This window comes from Oncorhynchus kisutch, linkage group LG14 (genome assembly GCF_002021735.2).
Source record: "Oncorhynchus kisutch isolate 150728-3 linkage group LG14, Okis_V2, whole genome shotgun sequence".
In the NCBI taxonomy this organism is placed as follows: domain Eukaryota; kingdom Metazoa; phylum Chordata; class Actinopteri; order Salmoniformes; family Salmonidae; genus Oncorhynchus; species Oncorhynchus kisutch.
The window spans coordinates 50469442-50492137 of record NC_034187.2 but is presented as its reverse complement, the minus strand read 5'-3'; the positions used below and the strand labels follow the sequence as shown (position 1 = coordinate 50492137).

The 22696-nt window shown below is 42.1% G+C and overlaps 1 protein-coding gene across 6 annotated transcripts; it reads left to right on the top strand.

Moving 5' to 3' along the window:
- Positions 1-6544: 6544 nt before the first annotated feature.
- LOC109903750 (heterogeneous nuclear ribonucleoprotein R) lies at positions 6545-22017 on the top strand. Of its 6 annotated transcripts, none has more exons than XM_020500653.2 (15): positions 6545-6647; positions 7537-7705; positions 7834-7952; positions 8096-8203; positions 14543-14656; positions 14856-15032; positions 15907-16042; positions 16151-16356; positions 16470-16619; positions 16720-16841; positions 16938-17479; positions 18998-19072; positions 20092-20183; positions 20453-20684; positions 20811-22017. In XM_020500653.2, exons 2-12 carry the CDS (start codon positions 7540-7542, stop codon positions 19027-19029), a joined length of 1872 nt encoding a protein of 623 aa, XP_020356242.2. In that variant the 5' UTR covers positions 6545-6647; positions 7537-7539; the 3' UTR covers positions 19030-19072; positions 20092-20183; positions 20453-20684; positions 20811-22017. The 6 variants fall into 6 exon arrangements, with proteins under 6 accessions (XP_020356242.2, XP_031644378.1, XP_020356243.1 ...); XM_031788518.1 differs by having other exon boundaries at positions 6576-6643; XM_031788517.1 differs by having other exon boundaries at positions 6596-6750.
- Positions 22018-22696: the final 679 nt, after the last annotated feature.

Sequence of the window (22696 nt, the reverse complement as noted above, 5' to 3'; positions counted from 1 at the left end):
GAGAGGGGGAAGAAATTAACCTCACTGCTCGAATTTCAGTGCTGGTTCAAGTTGTCATTAAACTTATCTTTAACTACCTTTAATGTGCCATCATTTTGTAAACAGTTTTGCATATTCATAAGCTTGATCAAGTTGTCACCAGTTTACTTTTAGCTATATAATCTATTTACAGTGAAATTCAACAACTTTTTCAGTCATCAATTAATCAATAAACAGGCAGTGGAATGTAGTTTGACAAGTGTTCAAAAGTCAGTAACAAGATGTTTGTCACCATTCGGCCCTGTAAAGGAGTGCGTAACTAGCTGCAGGGAAGTCAGGCGCAGGAGAGCAGAAGTGGGTAGCTAACGGAGCCCTTTATTGAGGAGAACCAAACACCCGTACTAAGAAAACTAAACACACACGGGTTACAATAACCCGGCGCAAACCAGCCTGGAGTACACATACATATAACAATTCCACACAGACATGGGGGGAAACAGAGGGTTATAAGCAAGACTAGTAATGAGGGAATGCAAACCAGGTGTGTGTGGGAAACCGACAAAACAAATGGAAAATGAAAGGTGGATCAGCAATGGCTAGAAGACCGGTGACGTCGACCGCTGAACGCCGCCGAACAAGGAGAAGGACTGACCTCGGCGGAAGTCGTGACAGGCCCATGTCTCAGCATGCACTAAAGCTGTTTTAGCATTTACTGCACGTTGCTGAACTATCCAACCATTTTGTTAGTGTCATTGAAATAAAAATGGGCAATTCAAATACAATATCCAGTCCTTTGGTGCTCTGGCAGTATGCTGCTTTCTAGGGTTCTTACTCCCTCTACACCTGAAATGCAATACCATAAACATGAATAACAATAATCCTAGTCAGTCAGTAACTTGGCTAACTAAACACTCATGTAAATGTGTAAATCAACCAAAATCACACCCTGACCAAACCAAAATAGAGACATAAAAAGCTCTCTACGGTCAGGGAGTGACACCCCCTTTCCATACTGAGCGTTATCACATCCTCAAAATCCTCAACCAAAACCCGACACTAGACAAAGGGAACCTGAGTTTAAAAAAAATACACTTAATTATTTATTTAATCAACAAAGATATACACACCCAATTCCCCAAAGCAATTTCCCCCCTACACTCAACAACTGCTCCTGCCACCCCGAGCTGCAATGACTGCAACCAAACGCCTCATGTAAATCTTATTGAATGTATTCAAATGTCAAGTTACAAGTTTGTGATCGGTGTTAAATCTTTCACACATCATGAGTCAAGCTTGCAAAATGTAATTACACATTTGCAAATGGTACTTGCAACCACGAATCTCAATGTGCAACCACGAAATTAAAAAATACAACTCATTATAATCCCTTAAAGAAGTGGCATATTATACTGACATTTGCTCGCATGATTAAAACAAAGATATTGAGTCTTCCCCCGATTGTCGTTAGATGGCAGCAAATAGTTGTGCAATGTCTTCGCATGTGGATCTTTAGACTTGTTCCAGACACGCCCACACGTTGAAAGGACACATTACTACATTTTAAAGTACACAGCCAAGGGTTGGGCAGGAGTGGATTTGAAACGGTACCTGCAGCAGTAGGCCTGTTAATCTGCATAGTTGAGAAATTGCAATGGCAAGGCTACTATTAAGATCCAACTTTAGGGGCTTCTTTGCCACCCAGTTCAGGATGTTATCCGACCAGGTAAATGTAATGACAGTGTTGTATGGTATAGTAGTTCATTTAGTTGGAGCTCCCATAGCTAGTAAGTAGCCTAACAAGACTGATAGCAATATCCAAGAAATAGTCCTCGTATTATTTGTCGCATATTGATAAATTCTATATTACAGATGGTTGGTAATGTTTCCGTTTCATTGTTTTAATTCATTTGTAGCCAAGACATCCATCATGGACTGTAGTAACTCATGCGGCAGTGTTGTACATGTTTTCTCAGGAAATCAGAAAGGGGATTGGAAATGTGTCTAGTACCACATTGAAGGCATAGTCCAATCATTAAGGATGTCTAGTAAATGCTATGTTATTATATTTAACCCAATGCTCTCCAAAATAACCTAAGATAACTCTTCAGGTTTGTGGTATGGTCAGGTACGTTTTTCTTTTTCAGCTGTTCTGCCAAACAACATTTGTTCTGGAGGTAAGCCGAGATCGGTAGCCGAAGTCTACACCCCTTCGTTGTCGATTGTTCAACCTTAGGTTAATCTTCAATAATCTTTGTTGACATTCAAAGACACGATTTGTTTTCATGCACATTTTTTCATTGAGAAATACTGCACCAAACATCTTAGTAATGTGTAAAATTGCCCAACAAAAGATATATCTCCTGTCAAAATGAATGACAGATTTCTTGAATTAATTAGGAGTATTTTGGGTAAGCGAATTACTGGCTACGGCGACTCAAAATGGACAAACCGCTATTGCCGCTTTTTTCTTGTTTTTCAATCGAAGGTATTTTAACCTCTATGGGACGGGCGGGTATCCCTAAACCGGGACAGTTGTTGCTAACGTGCGTTAATGTGACTAGAATGACTTTGTATACAACAGCCAACCTTACGGGACATAGACTTGTCTTATATGGGCAGAAAGCTTACATTCTTGTTAATATCAGTGCAGTGTCTAACAGTATCTAATACAGTGAAAAAATAACATGCTATTGTTTGAGGAGAGTGCACAACAACAACAAAACTTTTATCACAGCAACTGGTTTGATACATTCACCTCTGAAGATAAATAATGTACTTATATTCAGTAATCTTGCTCTGATTTGTCATCCTGAGGGTCCCAGAGATAGTTTTGTTTGATAAAATCCCTTTTCATGTTCAAATGTAGGAACTGGGGTCTACACTTTGACCCCATTGCTGTCTCTGGCTCCACACCCACCCCGCCCGGCCATCTAGATGTGTGAAAGTTAGTGTATAAGCTAATGTAATCCATCATGTATGACATTCCTGGGTGTGTAAACTTACATGTTTTATTATCAATACATTTTTGTATGTTCTCTATAGTTATGTACTTGAATATGTAAAAATTTACAAATTCGGCACATTTGTGCAAACTCCTGGCAGACTTGATACAAAATATTGTGCAGTAATGTAATTCTTCACTGGATTAGTCTGAAACTTTGCACATACACTGCTGCCATCTGATGGCCAAAATCTAAATTACACCTATACTCCTTTCGAAATCATGTCCTTTCGTGATAAACACGTTTTTTTGTTTGTATTATCTTGCTTCAGGTCCTGGCCTACAGGGTGTTAGATTTGGCGAAAATTTAAAAAAGAGTACGATCCTGAAGAGGTTTTAAGGGAGTATGCGCGCAAACTCGTTTGGTTCGCCTAGCAACTGAAGCATGCTGAGCCTTGACTTGTTTGACTTTCCCCATGGGAGAACTGGACTCAGATTCACCTGTGACACTTGTGGGATGATACTTTTTGGGAGGGGTCTACCTGAATTTGTCCAATACAAACTCTTGTTTTCAATACAAAACGTTTTCTGTTTGAAGTAAATGGTTTCTGTTGCAAAACGTTTGCAACAGATTTGGCATTATGAATACACTCCTGGTTTTACTTAAGCCATGTTAGAGAAATCAACCAACCTTTTCTCTCCCTCTCGCTCCTCAGGCAGAAGGAGCAGTTGTATGCCCTACGGAAGCACCATGAAGAGGAGATTGACCACAGTAAGAAAGAGATTGAGCGCTTGCAGCGTGAGATTGCCTGTCACAAAGGCAACATCAAGAAGCTGAAACATGATGACTAAACTCAGTCTTCAGTCCTGTTCACATGGCTTACATTACTACCTATCCCATATATCACTCATTGCCTGATTTGGTGTTTGTCAGCCTGGTCTCATAGACTAGACGTAACATAGTAAACAACTATTTCGTATATTTTACATTTGGTATGGTTACAGATGGTTACATAAGGCAAAAGTAGAGTGGTTGGTATGGGTGGGTGTTTTGCAGTGGCGACCCGTCATTCAGCCCCTCGTTTTTAGAATGTTATTTTGGCATTAATACTTGTCACATATCAGTTTGCAAACCATGTAAAAAATGAAAAAAATCATTGAGTTAATAAAGCTGCATACAGACATGGTCTCTTTATTGCTTTCTTGTGTAGGCAGCTCCAAAATGCAGGAGTTTCAGCCTAGCTCAGTGCTTTCTGTGGTGGTGGGGCAGCCAGCGGAAAATATGGAGTGTAGGGGTTGGGAATGTACTCATGGGGACACTACGTCACCGCCAAATCTAAGGGTAGAGCTCGAAAATTCAAGCCCTTTGGGTGCTGCCATAGAGTTACATTAGAAGTGCCTATCCAGCCTGCCGAGTGGCACGCAGTGGTCTAAAGGCAGTGCTAGCTGTGCCACTAGAGATTCCGGGTTCGAGTCCAGGCTCTGTCGCAGCCAGCCACGACCGGGGGACCCATGGGGCGGTGCACAATTAGCCCAGCCTTGTCGGGTTGGAGGAGGGTTTGGCCAGCAGGGAAGTTCTTGTCCCATTGCGCACTAGAGACTCATGTGGCGGGCCGGGCGCAGTGCACGCTGACACGGTAGCCAGGTGCACGGTGTTTCCTCCGACACATTGGTGCAGCTGGCTTCCAGGTTAAGTGGGTATTTTGTCTCGACCTTCGCCTCTCCCGAGTCCGTATGGTAGTTGCAGTGATGAGACAAGACTGTAACTACAAATTGGGGAGAAAAAAGGGTCAAATTAACAAAAAGATATAAATACAAAAATAAATAAAACGAGCTCCGATTGAGAAAATAAGTTTTGAACGTTCAACTCGGAATTAAAAGTCAGGAACTCGGGCCTATTTCTAGAGCTACGACCTGAAGATCCCTGATGTCATCATGATTTGACCTTATTTTTTTCAGAGTTCCCAGTTGTTTTGAAAGCACCGTAAATCCAGAGAATGCTAGACTTTGAAAATTTGCCCACAAAGGACCTTTGCGCCACCTTCCTGATCAAGTGAGCACAGCACAAGCTGAGTCCACAAGCTGTTGCATAAATTATGTAATATGCCAGAAAGATATGTATACTGTAGCTAAGAAAGTAATACTATGTTGTGTAGTACGCTGTTAGTAACCCATGTGCCTTACCCTAATAATTTTGTCTATTTTCCCGTTAATTTTGCCTAGTGTTCTGTTTCTGTTGGATTGCCTCTTATCTGCTTGTCGTCCCGGTATTCCAGTTTGTACATATCAATTGTCAGTTGAAAGAACATTTGTTTAAGCAAGTCAGCCATATCAGCTGTTTTTTTTAAGGCAGGAAATTAAGGTGAATTAACTGTTTTGCTGCCAGATAAGATAGATAGCCAGGTGTAGCTGTTAGGACAGCTTTACGTAGGCCCTAACAGTTTGCGGGCACTGTTTGTCACCGTTATAGTGCAATTAATGTATTTTTTTATTGTTGTGTTGTGGCTTTGCTGGCATGCACCCCCCCCAAAAATGTTTGTCCCACAAAGACTTACATGCTAAAATCGCCACTGGTGTTTTGTATAAAACGAACGTCTAGCAACCCGAAGTTCGTGAGTTTGAATCTTATCACAACTTTTGCATTTTAGCTCATTAGCAATTTTTCAACTGCTTACTACATTTAAGCTACTTTGCAACTACTTGCATGTTAGTGACCGCTTCCTCTAACCTTAACCCTTAAACATAACTCCTAAACTTAACCTTAACCCCTAACCCTTAGCTAAAGTTAGCCAGCTAGCTAATGACGGCTTACCCCGGCCAAACCTGGATGACGCTGGGCCAGTTGTGCGCCGCCCTATGGGACTACCAATCACGGGTGGATGTGATACAGCCTGGATATCATACGTGTCGCATATTTGTAACATTTTTAACATTTTTAAAATTCGTAACGTATTGTCAATTTAGCTAATTTGCTACATTGTACGTTTTGCAAATTCGTAACATATCATACGAAATGGGTGATGGACATCCACAAATGAATACATACCATACGAAACGTATCTAAATGGAGTGTCTCTGATTTATATACAGAATAATATGAAATGCTCGTAGGCAGTTGTTGTAAGAGGTTGTATGTGAGTCACATTCAAAGCATTCATAAAGCACTAAAGTTGTTTTCTGATTGGGAGTTTTTTGTGATTACTTTAAATACCCCTGTAGAATGTTCATCTTGGAATCAGGCACATTTATTATGACAGATGAGTATTTGATTTCAGGTGTGCAATATTCTGAAAGCGTGAGCTGCACACATTTATCTGTGGCAGGCAACCCAATCTCAAATCCGAACCTGTTCTAACAATGATAACAATAATCCCATCTCTTCCACATATCTGATTTCCATCGATTTCCAAGACCTCTTACCAAAAACTGCACAGAATTTGTCACATTCCGTTCAGTACGTTTATACTGTAATTCAATCACAGCATTGTGCAGTATCGAAATCCAAATATGTGCTTATGTTGAGTGTATAGATACAGTCATTGATGTACAATACCTAGGCGTTTTGTCTGGAAATATGGGACTTTTATTGGTGGAAAGTAATGTCAATCTGCGATTAACCACTTCGATTGGTTAAGATTGTGAGGCCCTACGTAGTTAGGTGGGGGCGTACTCCTTCGTCGCCGAGTGGTGTGCGAGCGACTGGGCCGTCTCGAAAACTGTCTCGTGGGTAGACTCAAACATATTATTGATATTGACCATAGTGCATATCTATTTTGGTTCATTGTTGAATAATACATTTAACGATACTGTTATATTTCTAGAAAAGATAGGTAAGCGTTTACTAATTATTCATTTTCACCTCTTTTGGCGGGTGGTTTGTTTGAATGCTGAAAGGTGTCCAGCATGCTAACAAGGCCTAAGCTAGCCCTGTTTTCTATTTTCTTGGCAAAGCGTATGAACCTTAACGTTATTTTGATTTACATTTTCGTATTTCTAACGCTAAACGCTTATTTTGCTTGGTGTAAATGTTCCAAATTGTGAATTCAGTCGAATTCGTCTAACAATGTAGCTAACTAAATCTAGTTATGTACTGTAAGCTAGCTGCAGTAATTGAGCTTGCTATTATTGGAAGGGGGCGGGACGATGTTTAACCAAGAAATACACACCACCAAATAAGCTTGCTTCAACAAAAACATGTTTGCTAGCTAGCATAGTCATTGTTTTTGTTTACTGTCTGTTGGAGTTCACTAACTAGCTTGCTCCCAATATAACCTTACTGTTCACTTGTCCCCAGGTATTTCATTTTTCAGACATCGTGGTTGTCTGCATTAAAATGAATGGTTCAGATTTTCTAGTGTAGTTATAGTATCTTAGCCAATCTGAACTAGCTAGTTGATCTATTTACAATACTTGCAGAGGTTTCGCAAGATTACATGAAGTTACTATTGCAATAGGAAAAAATGTGCCCAATATATTTTATGAAAGGGAAAGTTTATGTACCATACAAGTTGTTAGTCTTGATCTGTAAAGGGCACCTGAAATATATGTTCTAATGTGGAACATTCTTACTGAAATCTTGTTTTTGTCTTATCTGGTGTTTTCCCCTTTCTCTCAAGAGAATGGCTGCTGCCGCTGAGGTGAATGGTACTTCTGCCCTGGTGAGGGAGGAAGAGGAGCCTATGGAAGTCACTGCCGAAGGCGAGCACACAGAGAACTACCAGACGCTCATCGACGCTGGACTGCCTCAGAAAGTGGCCGAGAGTCTCGACAACGTATTCTCAACTGGTGGGGAATCGGTCATACGATGGCTGAGTCTAATCCGTTTTCCAAAGAAGCGTGATTATATTGCTTGAGGTTCCATGAAGTGGAGAAAGGCCAGGTTGTAATGTTAGGAATCTGTCTTGTACCCTCAGGCTTGGTGGCGTACGCTGACCTGGATGAGAGGGCCATTGATGCTCTGCGGGAGTTCAATGAAGAGGGAGCGCTGTCTGTACTGTTGCAGTTCAAAGAAAGTGACCTGTCCCATGTGCAGGTGAGTTACAGGGGGAGAGGAATGAATACAAGTCAATTTGGATGATGACGCATTAGTCAGAAGTTGACATGGAGGGGGCTATACATTTCCCTCTGCTCATAACACCAATACATTAATCATCTGTCCCGTGGTTTGCTTTCTAGAACAAAAGTGCTTTCCTTTGTGGAGTCATGAAGACGTACAGACAGAGGGAAAAGCAGGGAAGTAAAGTACAAGAATCCACCAAGGGTCCCGATGAGTCCAAGATCAAGGTAAAATTCAACGGTTAGAAAGTTGTTTCATTTGCTTAAATATAACCTGCCGTGTAACTCCTGTGCATACACAGTCATTTGGATTTTGGAGAGAGAATTTTTTTAGATCAGTATAGACCAGCTCCCCAGAGACTTTTATTGCAGGTTTGGCGATGACATGGCCTAATAGACCAACGGAAGTGTGTCTGTTTTGTGCTAAATAAATTCCCAAATATTTCATAAAAACAAATTCTCGGTTACGCTGTATGCACTGACCGGCCATGCATGATTGTTGCTGACACTGATGTTCAGATAAAGGGATTTCAATTGTTTATAATGCTCAGCACTCAACTCAAACAGCGGTGTGTAGCCTAGTGTACTTTTGCATTTTAGTAATTTAGCAGATGCTATTATCCAGAGCGATTTACAGTAAGTAGTGAGTGCATACTGTTTTTATTTTTTTACTGGTCCCCTGTGGGAATTGAACCCACAACCCTGGTGTTGGAAGCGCCATGCTTTACCACATGGGGCCACTGTAGCTGCTGGAACAGTCATTTCCCAAAAGCGTTGTAGCACTAACATCTTAATTCCATTGAAACTAAATGGACGAAGATGATCTTAGTACTACGATGCTTTTGTGAAACCCTGCCCTGTGCGACTATTTTTGCCATGTAATGTTAATACAAAATCGAATAGTTTAGTAGAATAGTTTACATATTTACTTAGTCGGCTTGTAGTTTTCTATTCGAGATAAATATGCTTGTTAATGCACAACAATTCTTAATGGCTCTGCCATTTACTGGTTGCTGAAATTCTAATACCTAATTTCAGTTAGACAAAACAAAGTATAGTGTAGAGAATAATCTAAACCGCTGTGAAATATACTTTACGTAACCAAAAATGTAGTATTTTCAGCTGTTTGAAGCTGGTGTACAAAAGTGAAAGACACAAATGAAACTTTAATGAAAAATAAACCTGAAAATCACTGATTCCTTTAATTTACAGTGTTAAATAACACTGGAAACAATATTTTTTTTGTGATCAAATGTTTCATTTTGGTGTTTATAATAAGGTTGGTAGCAACATGAAAAACTGTTGTTGGGATCTATTGCAGCTCAAGTTGACGACAAAATCGACAATGCTTGCTGGCTAGGTAGGTAGCAAGCAAATGTAGCTACTCACAATACCATAGACAATATCAGCTAAACAAACTACAGTAAAATCTCCAATGTTCAACCTAGACAGATGTGCCTCACAGTGAAGTCTGACATTTACAACAGCAGATACACTATATATACATAAGTATTTGGAGATCACTTCAAATTAGTGGATTCTGCTATTTTAGCCACACCCGTTGCTGACGGGTATATAAAATCGAGCACACGGTAGTCTCCATAGACAAACATTGGCAGTAGAATGGCCTTACTGAAATGCTCAGTGACTTTTAATGTGCCACTGTCACCTTTCCAACAAAATGTCTACCTTGCTAGAGCTGCCCCGGTCAACTGGAAGTGCTGTTAATGTGAAGTGGAAATGTTTAGGAGCAACAACGGCTCAGCAGCGAAGTGGTAGACCACACAAGCTCACAGAACAGGACCACTGAGTGCTGAAGCATGTAAAAAAAAAAAAAACGTTTTGCCTTCCCTCGATTGCCACACTCAATACCGAGTTCCAAACTGCTTCTGGAAGCAACATCAGCACATGAACTGTGGCTGCAGTGGCGTATAGTTCGCCGCCATTGGACGTTCTAGACGATTCTGTGCTTCCAACTTTGTGGCAACAGTTTGGGGAAAGTCTTTTCCTGTTTCAACATGACAATGCCCCTGAACACACAGCGAGGTCCATACAGAAATGGTTTGCAGAGATCATTGTGGAAGAACTTGACTGCCCTGGACAAAGCTCTGACCTCAACCCCATCGAAAACCTTTTGGATGAATTGGAACGCCGGCTGCGAGCCAGACTAATCGCCCAATATCCGTGCCCGATCTTACTAATGCTCTTGTGGATGAATGAAAGCAAGTCTCTGCAACAATGTTCCAATGTCTAGTGGAATGCCTTCCCAGAACAGTGAAGTCTGTTATAGCAGCAAAGGGTGGTGGGCAACTCCATATTAATACTCATGATTTTGGAATGAGATGTTCGGCAAGCAGGTGTAGGTAGTCCTGAGGCATGGTCCTAGGGCTCAGGTCCTCAGAGGGAGAGAAAAAGAAGGAGAGAGAGAATTAGAGAGGGTGTACTTAAATTCACACAGGCCACTGCATCAGACATGAGAAATGTTCCAGATATAACAGACTGGCCCTAGCCCTGCATCACACAGACTAATGCAGCATAAATACTGGAGGCTAAGACAGGAGGGGTCATGTGACACTGTGTGTAGACCATATATATATATATATATATATATATATATATACTGCTCAAATAAAACATCCTAGATCTGAATGAATGAAATATTCTTATTAAATACTTTTTTCTTTACATAGTTGAATGTGCTGACAACAAAATCACACAAATTATCAATGGAGATTTAGCAACCCATGGAGGTCTGGATTTGGAGTCACACTCAAAATTAAAGTGGAAAACAACACTACAGGCTGATCCAACTTTGATGTAATGTCCTTAAAACAGGAGTGTGTGTGGCCTCCACGTGCCTGTATGACCTCCCTACAACGCCTGGGCATGCTCCTGATGAGGTGGCGGGTGGTCTCCAGAAGGATCTCCTCCCAGACCTTCACTAAAGCATCCGCCAACTCCTGGACAGTCTGTTGGTGGATGGAGCGAGACATGATGTCCAAGATGTGCTCAACTGGATTCAGGTCTGAGGAATGGGCGGGCCAGTCCATAGCATCAATGCCTTCCTCTTGCAGGAACTGCTGACACACTCCAGCCACATGAGGTCTAGCATTGTCTTGCATTAGGAGGAACCCGGGGCCAACCGCACCAGCATATGGTCTCACAAGGGGTCTGAGGATCTCATCTCGGTACCTAATGGCAGTCAGGCTACCTCAGGTGAGCACATGGAGGGCTGTGCGGCCCTCCCAAAGAAATGCCACCCCACACCATGACTGACCCACCGCCAAACCGGTCATGCTGGAGGATGTTGCAGGGAGCAGAACGTTCTCCACGGCGTCTCAAGACTGTCACCTCTGTCACGTGCTCAGTGTGAACCTGCTTTCATCTGTGAAGAGCACAGGACGCCAGTGGCGAATTTGCCAATCTTTGTGTTCTCTGGCAAATGCCAAACGTCCTGCACGGTGTTGGGCTGTAAGCACAACCTCCACCTATGGACGTCGGGCCCTCATACCACCCTCATGGAGTCTGTTTCTGACTGTTTGAGCAGACACATGCACATTTGTGGCCTGCTGGAGGTCATTTTGCAAGTGCTCCTCTTTGCACAAAGGCGGAGGTAGCGGTCCTGCTGCTGGGTTGTTGCCCTCCTACGGCCTCCTCCACGTCTCCTGATGTGCTGGCCTGTCTCCTGGTAGCGCCTCCATGCTCTGGACACTACACTGACAGACACAGCAAACCTTCTTGCCACAGCTCGCATTGATGTCCCATCCTGGATGAGCTGCACTACCTGAGCCACTTGTGTGGGTTGTAGACTCCGTCTCATGCTACCACTGGAGTGAAAGCACCGCCAAGCATTCAGAAATGACCAAAACATCAGTCATAAGTGGTAAGCATAGGAACTGAGAAGTGGTCTGTGGTTCCTACCTGCAGAACCACTCCTTTATTGGGGGTGTCTTGCGAATTGCCATCTGTTGTCTATTCCATTTGCACAACAGCATGTGAAATTTATTGTCAGTCAGTGTTGCTTCCTAAGTGGACAGTTTGATTTCACAGAAGTGTGATTGACTTGGAGTTACATTGTGTTATTTAAGTGTTCCCTTTAAATACCCTCTAAATCAAATTGGCTATGCATGGCCTGTATGCAAGGGTCTAGGAAACATTGTATCAACTTGGTCCGTTCTGAAGCTCATGCTAGCAAACTTGCAACGTTGTGTAAAATAGTCTGGTCCCTCAGTTTCCAGCGCAAGTGAGCTCTGGACAGACACAGCTGTAGGCTATTTGCGCGAGGGATAGGAAGTAATCTGGTATGCCTATTTTTGACATTTCCACGGAATCAGAACAAAGTTTTTTAGGAACTATTGTCATTCTCAATGGATGTAAAAACAGACTTCTCACTTGCTGTTTTCAGGTGAAGGGAATTACTTTGTCTTAACTTGCCACCACTGTGGAGCGTCTCAATCAGAAATACTTTCAGATCTGCACATTTATGGCCCTACATTTGTGAGCAGGCCAGGTAGCCTGCATAATCAGGTTACTCGACATTGGCAGGAGCGTTACAAATAAAAATCAATAATAAATTGACAACTTGTAAATGGAATGGAATAAACGTATTCCTCACAAGTGTAGCCTAGGTTGTGTGCCACAAACAACTTGTCCACACTGACAATGAGAACTGTAAAAGACTAATAATATATTGAATGCATTAACATAAATTACCGTTACCAAACAAATGTTGTAAATTAGAAATTAAATTAATTAACGGTAAATTTACTGTTGGTGTGTAGTCCCCACAATGGATTAGTCCACTGAGACAGGAGTGAATCAGACCAGCGTCTCCTGTGCCATAATTTATTTATTTGCGACTGCTCGACTAAAATGATCTTAGTCTCCCAACAGCCTGTCGACTAAATGGAGTCAGCCCTACCAACTATCAATCACTTAAGTCATGTGTTTTCCAGTAGAGCTACCTAGCGATGCAACTACTTCATCCCTCTCGATCACGCATTCTCTCTTCTCGGTCTCCAGACAAGTAGGCGTGCAATAGATTATGGTCATTGTAGTTAGTTTAGCACAGATAAGTGGTAATTATGTTGAATATTGGCCTGTTGGAAACTCCCTACTACATATCACAGTTAGGGCTACATCTGATTTTATCTCTAGAAAAACTACGGTGGGAAAATGCGCATTGGGCAAAATAAATCTAATTCAAATAAGTGAACTGACATCAGTCAATTAGTTAAATGGAAAATATCTCTCAGCACCATTGACCACGCAACCAAATATCAACATTTTTAAAGATGTTTAATTCTTGAGCCACTGTCTTTTGTTTTGTTGTCTCTTTTAATTTTTTTATTTATTTAGTTAGAGATGTGAATCAGGGCTCAACATTACGGCTTGCAAGGAAATAAGTAAATGGTTGGACAACCAGAGTGTGTGTGTATATCATTTTAAATTCAGAATGGACAGGTAAAAAATCACTGTTCAAACTATTACCCCGAACAGAATTGGATCAGGCAGGGCAATGCATGGTTGACATTCTGAGTAAATTACGTATAGGTTATAGCAAGTAGGAATATCTCATATGTATTTACACAAAGCAAGAGAACAATGTAGGTAGAGCTAAGAGTATTACCAAAGCAGTGCAAACTAGTTTTTTTCTCTCTTGAATGTTGGATATTCTGGGCCAATAGGTAAATTACATTTTATAGTGGCCACTCCATTGTCTTGTTGTAAAAGCTCAAATTGTGTATATTTCTTATCTCCATTTTGTATTGGGACGTGGCCTATTAACCCAGTTCCAGTTTAGCGCGGTAGGATAAATTTAGCATGCATTATCTTAAAGTTTTAAGTTGTTTTTGAGTGCGAGAAAACACAATAGCGAGATATACAATTCTAATGAGAAATTTGAACAAACCTTAGTTGACCATCCATTATAAGACAGAAATGATGCATGCTTGGCTGGGGGGAAGAATCCCTCCTTGCTGTTGTGAATCAAACGACCAAAAGCCTGATCCTAATATCTGAAATATCCATAAAAACATTAAGACAAATTTAAAGTTTTGAAGAGTATTTTCGAAAATGTTCTAATAGTGTCTAAAGTTGTAGCACAATAGCTATTGATGACTTCCCAAATGCTATACAGGCCTAAATAGTGTAATTTATGATATGTGACTTATATAAAGTATGCTTACATTTCCCCTGTTAAACCTACCCTTTTTTGAAATGGCTTCGATGGCAACAATTAATATATTTTGGTAAGAAATCTTTCTCACCCTAGCACATTGGTAGTAGTCGGTGACAAATATCAAAGCTAAGCATGGCTGTGCTCGGTTAACCCTGGATGGGAGACCAGATGGGATAGCTGTAGATGGACTAATTATCCCATAGGAGGTGCTGTCAACCCAATTTTTTTTCCTGATTTAGGATATAACGGTGAAGATTTGATAAGGTTTGTCTTATGTTGAAAATTGGAAACCATGATGACAATCCTGTGGTTGAAAGTTCGCCCTCAAACTTTGTTTTCCCGCTCATGTTGTGTATTGGTTATGCTGACGTCTACATGTTCCCCAGGCTCTGTTGGAGCGGACAGGATACACCTTGGACGTCACCACGGGACAGAGGAAATATGGAGGGCCCCCACCAGAGGAAGTGTTCCAGGGAGCACAGCCTGGGATTGGAACGGAGGTAAAGATGTACCATTTATAACATTGTGGCAAAGCCTTTCTTTGACTGATAAGAGATGCGTTTGTAAGACTTTGGCCTCAAGAATGGCAACAGACTTTTATAGCAGCATTACAGCAGACTTCCCCTGCTGAAGTATCATGAGCTGATCTGATTACATTGTGGAACCCTCACTGATCTAGGCTCTGTTTTCTGCCTTCAGGTGTTTGTGGGAAAGATCCCCAGAGATCTGTATGAAGACGAGCTGGTGCCACTGTTTGAGAAGGCGGGAACAATCTGGGACCTGAGGTTAATGATGGACCCTCTTTCAGGTCAGAACCGGGGATACGCCTTCATCACCTTCTGCGGCAAAGATGCAGCAGCTGAGGCGGTGAAACTTGTAAGTCCCTGCAGTCAGTCAAGTCTTACTTCACCTTCTAAGAACCAAGCGGCTTGTTTCCCAAACACAGATGAAGCCTAGTCCTTGACTAAAAATCACTTTCAATAGAGAATCTCCATTGAGTGTGCTTTTTTTTAGTCTAGGGCAGTGGTACCAACCTTTTCTGAGTCCAGATCACTTTCTGAGTCAAAATGCAATCTGAGATCTACCGTTCAGATTATTATTTTATTTTTCATTAAACAGTTCTTCCGCGATGATATTTATGCAGTAGGCTATAGGCCCAATACATTATCACTGCATATTGACTAAGCTTGAATTGCGCTGCCAATGTTCTTCTCAGACCATTTTATAATTATATTAGAAAAAATGACATATGATCACACTGCTAATAGATCATTTGTTGTGTAACTTTTTTTTTTTACTATACTGATGGCCTGCCCTAGTCTGGGGGGGGCGAGCAGCGGTGAGGTTGCCTCTCACCTGACTGCTCTCCCTCCCTCTGCTGAGAAAAGGGGACAGTCTTTCAAGTCACACTGCACTATTTCTGTCTAATGCACCAATTCATGTTATTATTCTGATGACCAGAGTGTAATATTCCTCTAAAAACGACATGCTGCTAATTAATAACAACGGAACACTTTGCTATACTCATTAATTGCAGCTGCAGAGCTGGTTGCAGCTTAAGTGGAAGTAGGGAGAATGCACATTTTATGGCTTATAAATGTTGACGGCTTTAAAAGCTGTCATTTCTATTGTGAGGAACTGCAGTTCCTCAAGGACAAAACGAGAAAAAAGAAGAAGAAAAAAGAGAACTGCAGTTCCTCGCAATAAAATGACAGCTCTTAAGCCATCTTTCCTCGATTCTTGTTTTCAGTGTGATAACTATGAAATCCGGTCTGGGAAATACCTTGGAGTGTGCATATCTGTCGCAAACAACCGCCTGTTTGTTGGATCAATCCCAAAGAACAAGACCAGAGAGAGCATATTGGAGGACTTTGGCAAAGTCACAGGTCAGTGAAAGTGCAGACACGCCAATTTGGTTTACATTTGTTTTATGTTCTGTGGGTTGTCATTGGTCAGATATCAGTCATGTGACGCCAGTCTCCCTCTTCCTCCAGAGGGGCTTCAGGAAGTGATCCTCTACCACCAGCCGGACGACAAGAAGAAGAACCGTGGCTTCTGTTTCCTGGAGTACGAGGACCACAAGTCTGCAGCCCAGGCCCGCCGCCGCCTGATGAGTGGAAAGGTGAAGGTGTGGGGGAACCCGGTCACTGTGGAGTGGGCTGACCCGGTCGCTGAGCCCGACCCAGATGTAATGGCGAAGGTAAGTCATGTCTTGTTCACTCGCTCTCCCACACTCACTCTCTCATTTTACAATGACCTCTCTGCATAAACTGAGATTAATATGGAGTTGAACTGTAATGTTTGTGTCATCAGGTGAAAGTCCTGTTTGTCAGGAAGTTAGCCACCCCGGTCACAGAGGAGCTACTGGAGAAGACCTTCTCTGCGTTTGGAAAGCTGGAGCGGGTGAAGAAGCTCAAAGACTATGCCTTTGTTCACTTTGAGGACAGGGACGCAGCTGTGAAGGTGGGTTACCCTTAGTAAAAACAGTCCTTATTTTGTCATTTAAAAAAATAAAACTGTTTTAACCTTCGTATGTGTGATACAAATGTTCTGCTTTCCTCAGGCAATGGCAGAAATGAATGGGAAGGAGCTGGGGGGAGAGGAGATTGAGATAGTCCTGGCCAAGCCCCCTGACAAGAAAAGGAAAGAGAGGCAGGCTCAGCGCCAGACCACCAGAAACCCAGGGTGAGGTCACAGAGAGACTGTGCCTGACTAATATCTGAGTAGATCTCCTGTCATGGGATTACGTTGAACCTTATGTGTTATTCTTGTATTCTGCAGGTATGATGACTATTACTACTACCCACCGCCACGCATGCCTCCACCAGGTAGGGGCAGGGGCCGTGGTGGCAGAGGGGGCGGTGGCTACGCCGCCTACCCCCCAGACTACTACAGCTACGAGGACTACTACGATGACTACTACAGCTATGACTATCATGACTACCGCGGCGGTTACGAGGACCCGTACTACGGTTACGACGATGTGTACAGCATGAGGGGCCGTGGCAGCCGCCCCAGCAGGGGAGGCCCACCCAGGACCCGCGGAGCACAACCCACACGGGGCCGAGGGGGCTATACCCAGAGGGGGCCACCCATCGGCGGGCCCAGGGGTGGCAGAGGAGGGGGCCGTGGGGGACCATTCCAACCACAGAGGGGCCGAGGTACCCGAGGAGCCAGGGGGAACCGCGGGGGCAATGTGGGCGGGAAGAGGAAGGCGGATGTCTTCAACCAGCCTGACTCCAAGCGCCGGCAGATCAACCAGCAGAACTGGGGGTCCCAGCCCATCGCCCAGCAGCCCCTGCAGCAAGGGGCCGACTATTCCGGTAACTATGGTTACAGTAATGACACCCTGGAGTTTTCACAGGATTCTTATGGGCAGCAGTGGAAGTAGACGCATCAAAAAAGGTATTTGGCAAAATAAAAACAAAAGTACAGGGGGAGAAAACAAGGAGATTGGCGCAATTTTTTTGATTGACTTTTTATTCTTCATCCCTCGCGGAAAAAAAATTCACTGAGAGAAAAAAATGGACAGACACCCCCAGAATTGGCACATGATTGGCTGGAATTGCATTTTGGCCTGAAGATGTGAATGTAACCGTTTTGCTGAATCATTTCTTACTCTTACGGTTACATGGGACAAATGTCTTAAAACACACATCACTTTTACCTTCCAACATTTTGTTTGTTTATTTTAAAGCCAACAATGAGCATTTTAAATGTGGACAATTCATTTTCAAAAGTCTGAGGACATTAAAATCATGATCTTGCCTTGCAGGAAAGTTTGTGTCCAAGCCCCTCCCTCCCCTACCTGTATTCCCCTTATTTCTGGATTCTAATAGTGGCATAGTGACTTGCTTGTAAATAATTGCTTATGGCTAGAGCTTCATATTCATTTTTTGCCGTGATGGAGAAAAGAATCCACAGGAAGTAGAAAAATTGAACATTTTGTAATGTTAAGTGTATGTCAAGCATTTCTAGAGGTAGATCAATTGTGTTTTTTAAAACTGATATTATTATTATAACTTCCTATGTTTTCTTTGAACTTGCCCGTTAGTTTGGTTTGGCTTACCTTAAAAGCCATTGCAGTTTGTTCTGATGTTTGTATTTATAACTTTTACGTTTGTTCCGTTTCAATAAAACTCAGTTGAGCATTATTCAATTGTCAGATACCTTCAAATTCAATGGTGTCATTCAGTATTTGAGTCTACTCCTAAACCTACCTCAAATTTCACATTTGGAACGAGATTTTGTCAGCTTTTTGCTCAAAGAATAAATAAAGATTCCAAATGAAATGGTCAAATAGCGAAAGACTGGATGACGGAGCACAAATGATGTTTGAATGACTGAATAAAAAAGGATTATAAACCCTTTATTTTCCAGGATATGCCACCCTCTTATGATCTGGTAAAGGTTCCAAAGGTATACAAATAAATTAAAATAACACAATAGTTGTACATTTTGTACAACGATGCAGAAATTTTTACCTCGCAATCATTTACATTGGACTCTACAGGAAGACCAGAACAACTGAGAATTCAAATACATTCCCCTTCCCTGAAGGCACTGGATCAGTTGCAACTCACCTCCACTCAAACACCATGAGGCCCAATTATTCAGTAATTTCTTATTACAGACTGGGAACCGCCAAAGGATAAAAATGATTCACAAATTATGAAAGTAATGTCTGTGCTGCTGCTGTACGTTTTGTCTTTTGCTGCTGTAGCAATGACCCTTCAAGCCCTGCTGTTGTTCCATAGAGAAATGCTAAGAGCAAATGCCTTTGGTTTCATTTATATTATTATTTGTGTTTATCTTTTGTCCTTTTATTCCAACTTACCCAGGTGGTGAAGCGAGAGCGGCATCGCTTGAGTGAGGAAAGAACTCACCCTGAACGGTGTTCCTTACAAAAGGCCCGGGTGAGCTAGTTGAGTACTGTCTCTCCTCACCTACAACTGCTGCTAAAATCAAAGGGGGGGGGCTTCCAGCCACAGTCATGCCATGCTCCTTGTTATTGTTGTTACTAATATACTACCGTGAGTGATGTAGGCCTACATTTCAATTGATTATTTTTGTCAGTGTCAACCACATCAATCCTTGCATCCTCAAACTAGGGTAATGAAGCTTCTAAATAATTGCATTGTTGTAAAGTCTAGATAGAAGACAAATGATTTGAAGTTATTAGCCCCCTTACTTAGGATGTAGCCTAGTCATCCTGATTGACCAAGAAGTGGTAAGTCACAGTATTAAAGCCAATTGGCCACATTAACAAACTAATCTACTTTGAGTAAATGTACGGAATGAAATGGACAAAAGTAGGCTTTTCTATAAAGGAGATCGGCCTAAGCCCCCAACACCTGTCACTTGGACAATTCCCTATATGGTGCGTTACTTTCAAACCGCCGCTAGGGCCCAAACGCAGTGCGCTACATGAGGAATAGGGTGTCATTTGGGACACACTTAGCTACACCCTGTTGTGATAATCGCTTCAGCTGTCACTGTCACATTCTTTAATCTCTAGAGGCAGCTTTCTTAACGAAAGCAAGGGGGACTAGAATTCCTTTTATTTTCTCTTAACAAAGCATATTTTTATTGGGCAATTCTAAACTGACATTGGCTTTCTGTATGATGAATACCTTTTACTACTGTGGTAATTGATAACTACACTGATCCCAATGCCTTTGAAGATTACAATTTAGTCAACTGCTGGGCAAGCGACAACAAAAGACAGTGCCTGGAAATTGGTCTTTACACATTAAATCCACAGGAGGGCAGTGTCTATTTGTTTTACTGATGTGCCTTATATTGCACCAGTGATATTTTATTCCTGTTGTACACAATAAATTGTGTACAACAGGAATAAAATATCACTGGTGCAATTTTAAAGGATTATATTTAATAAGAGTAGTTGTGTTTTATATGTTGCTTCTGTCACCAGACTGTAGGGGAGCTTCCCTCAAGCTAGCCCTCACCCTGCCCTTCCTGTGGACCAGTTAGGTTGGGCTCATTTGAGATGGAGTGGACTTATGGGTAAGGTCTTGTACTTTTTCTATCATTGGAAATTGGAGCCCTTCATTTATATTACAGTGTAAGAGGTACATCCATTGAAGATGTTCTGAGATGTGATGTCATAATTGTTATTCACTGACATTTGCATAGAATATTCCAATAGGATTCCATTGATAACCTAGTATTCTGATTTGTTTTCAAGACTCTATTGAGTTGTTGCCAAACCTATGCTATGTTTCACAGGAATGTCTGATATTTGATATGGCTTTCTCTATGTGGCCCTTTTCCAGCCCTCCTAAGGAGACCTCGGTTATTTTCTCCAAACTCCCAGCCTGGGCAACAGTGGGCATTGACATCTCCCCTGACGAACTCCTGGCATATTTCCGAGCCCAGGCTGATGAAAAAACTCCAAGGCTACTCTACTACATCGATCTCCTGTCCCCATACCTCTCACCTCTGCTGCTAGTCTTTGTCATAGCTGCTGCTGGCTACCATGCTTACAGAAAAATGCGTAAATGGAAGGTAAAAATTACATTTTCTAAAATATAGAATCTTACATTTGTATAAATATTTATTTGTATTGACACTAATTAATCTGTGGATTTCTTCTGGTCATTAATGTTTTGATGTGTCGACATCCCTATCCAGGAGTGGTCGGAGGCAGATGCCCTGTCTAAGCAGCTATATCAAGGCTTGGAACTTAAGGAGAGCCTGGCAGCAAGGGTGAGGGAGGCCAGTCAGCGCCTGGAGGCCCTGGAGGAGGCCAAGCGAGCTGTCCGTGGCAGAAGGGGCAGGCAGTGTCACCGCTGTGGCTCCTCCACCAGATAACATGAAGACAGTCTGCTGGACACCAGCCAGAGACAATAAAATATGAGGGGAAAGTTGGGCTGTGTGTCCGTCCCCCCCCCCCCCCCCCCATTTTTCATTAAATGAAATAAAAGATCCCATTTTCCATATGCTCAAAAAGCCTATTTCTCACACGTTGTGCACAAATGTGTTTACATCCCTGTTAGTGATTTCTCCTTTGCCAAGATAATCCATCTGACCGGTGTGGCATATCAAGAAGTTGATTCAATTGGATGATTATTAAACAGCAGCACCTTGTGCTGGGTTGTATAATTGGTATGCTGACTGCAGGAATGTCCACCAGAGCTGTTGCCAGAGAATGTAATGTTCATTTCGCTACCATAGGTCACCTTCAATGTTGTCTCAAGAGAATTTGTCAGTACGTCCATCTGGCCTCACAACCGCAGACCATGTGTAACCATGCTAGCCCAGGACCTCCACATCTGGCTTCTTCGCCTGCGTAATTGTCTGAGATCAGCCACCCGGACAAGTGATGAAACTTGAATTCTGCAGTGATACGCCATCCCATCTGGTTTGCGCTTAGTGGGACTATCATTTGTTTTTCAACAGAACAATGACCCAAAAACACACCTCCAGGCTGTGTAAGGGCTATTTGACCAAGAAGGTGAGTGATGGAGTAATGCATCAGATGACCTGGCCTCCACAATCACCCGAACTCAACCCAATTGAGATTGTTTGTGATGAGTTTGACCTCAGAATGAAGGAAAAGCAACCAACAAGCTCAGCATATGTGGGAACTCCTTCAAGACTTTTGGAAAAGCATTCCAGGTGACTACCTCATGAAGCTGGTTGAGAGAATGCCCAGAGTGCAAAGCTCATCGAGGCAAAGGGTGGCTACTTTGAAGAATCTAAATATAAAATATATTTTGATTTGTTTAACACTGTTTTTGGTTACTACATGATTCCATGTGTGTTATTTCATAGTTTTGATGTCTTCACTATCATTCTACAATGTAGATGATAGTAAAAATAAAGAAAAACCCTTGAATTAGTAGATGTTCTTAAACTTTTGATATACATTTTTTTTATTGTTTATATACAGTTTCGTTCAAGTAAATTGACTTGTTATTCTTTGGGATTTCAAGACTGGTGTGATGTATGTGTAAGGTGATGATTTAGCTTGGCAAAAAGCAACAGTGCCTATTTCTATTGAACATGTAGTCTTTTATGACATATTTCACAGTTGTCTAGCACTATTACATCACAATAGGGGTTGAGGTTGTGGAATTTCAAATTCTCAAGTCTGCATAACCAATTTTGGTTTCTCATGAGCATGCGCCTCGTCAATTGACCGGAGAAGAAAAAGAGCTAGAACTATCAGAGATGGCGTGCATGAATCTCTGTGGGATCCCCTCGTGGTCACAAGTTGGAATGGAGTTCCCTCAAGTGGGCATTCGGGACACATCTGTCCATGGCGCTTGCAGTGATGCCATGTTCTGGGCACTTCATGAGTGGCCCAATGTCACCTTTGCTCTGGTTGTGGTCTTGCTGATCATCCTCTTCATCAGCCTTAGAATCATCAAGAGGAATCAAAACCAGGTGACTGAACAATACGTTTCATCATAGATGTGTCTGGGGTTTATAAGATATTTATCCATACAGTATCATTAGTAGACAGTACACGTGATCTTAATTCCTATTTTGGAGACAAATGTATATAACTTGCA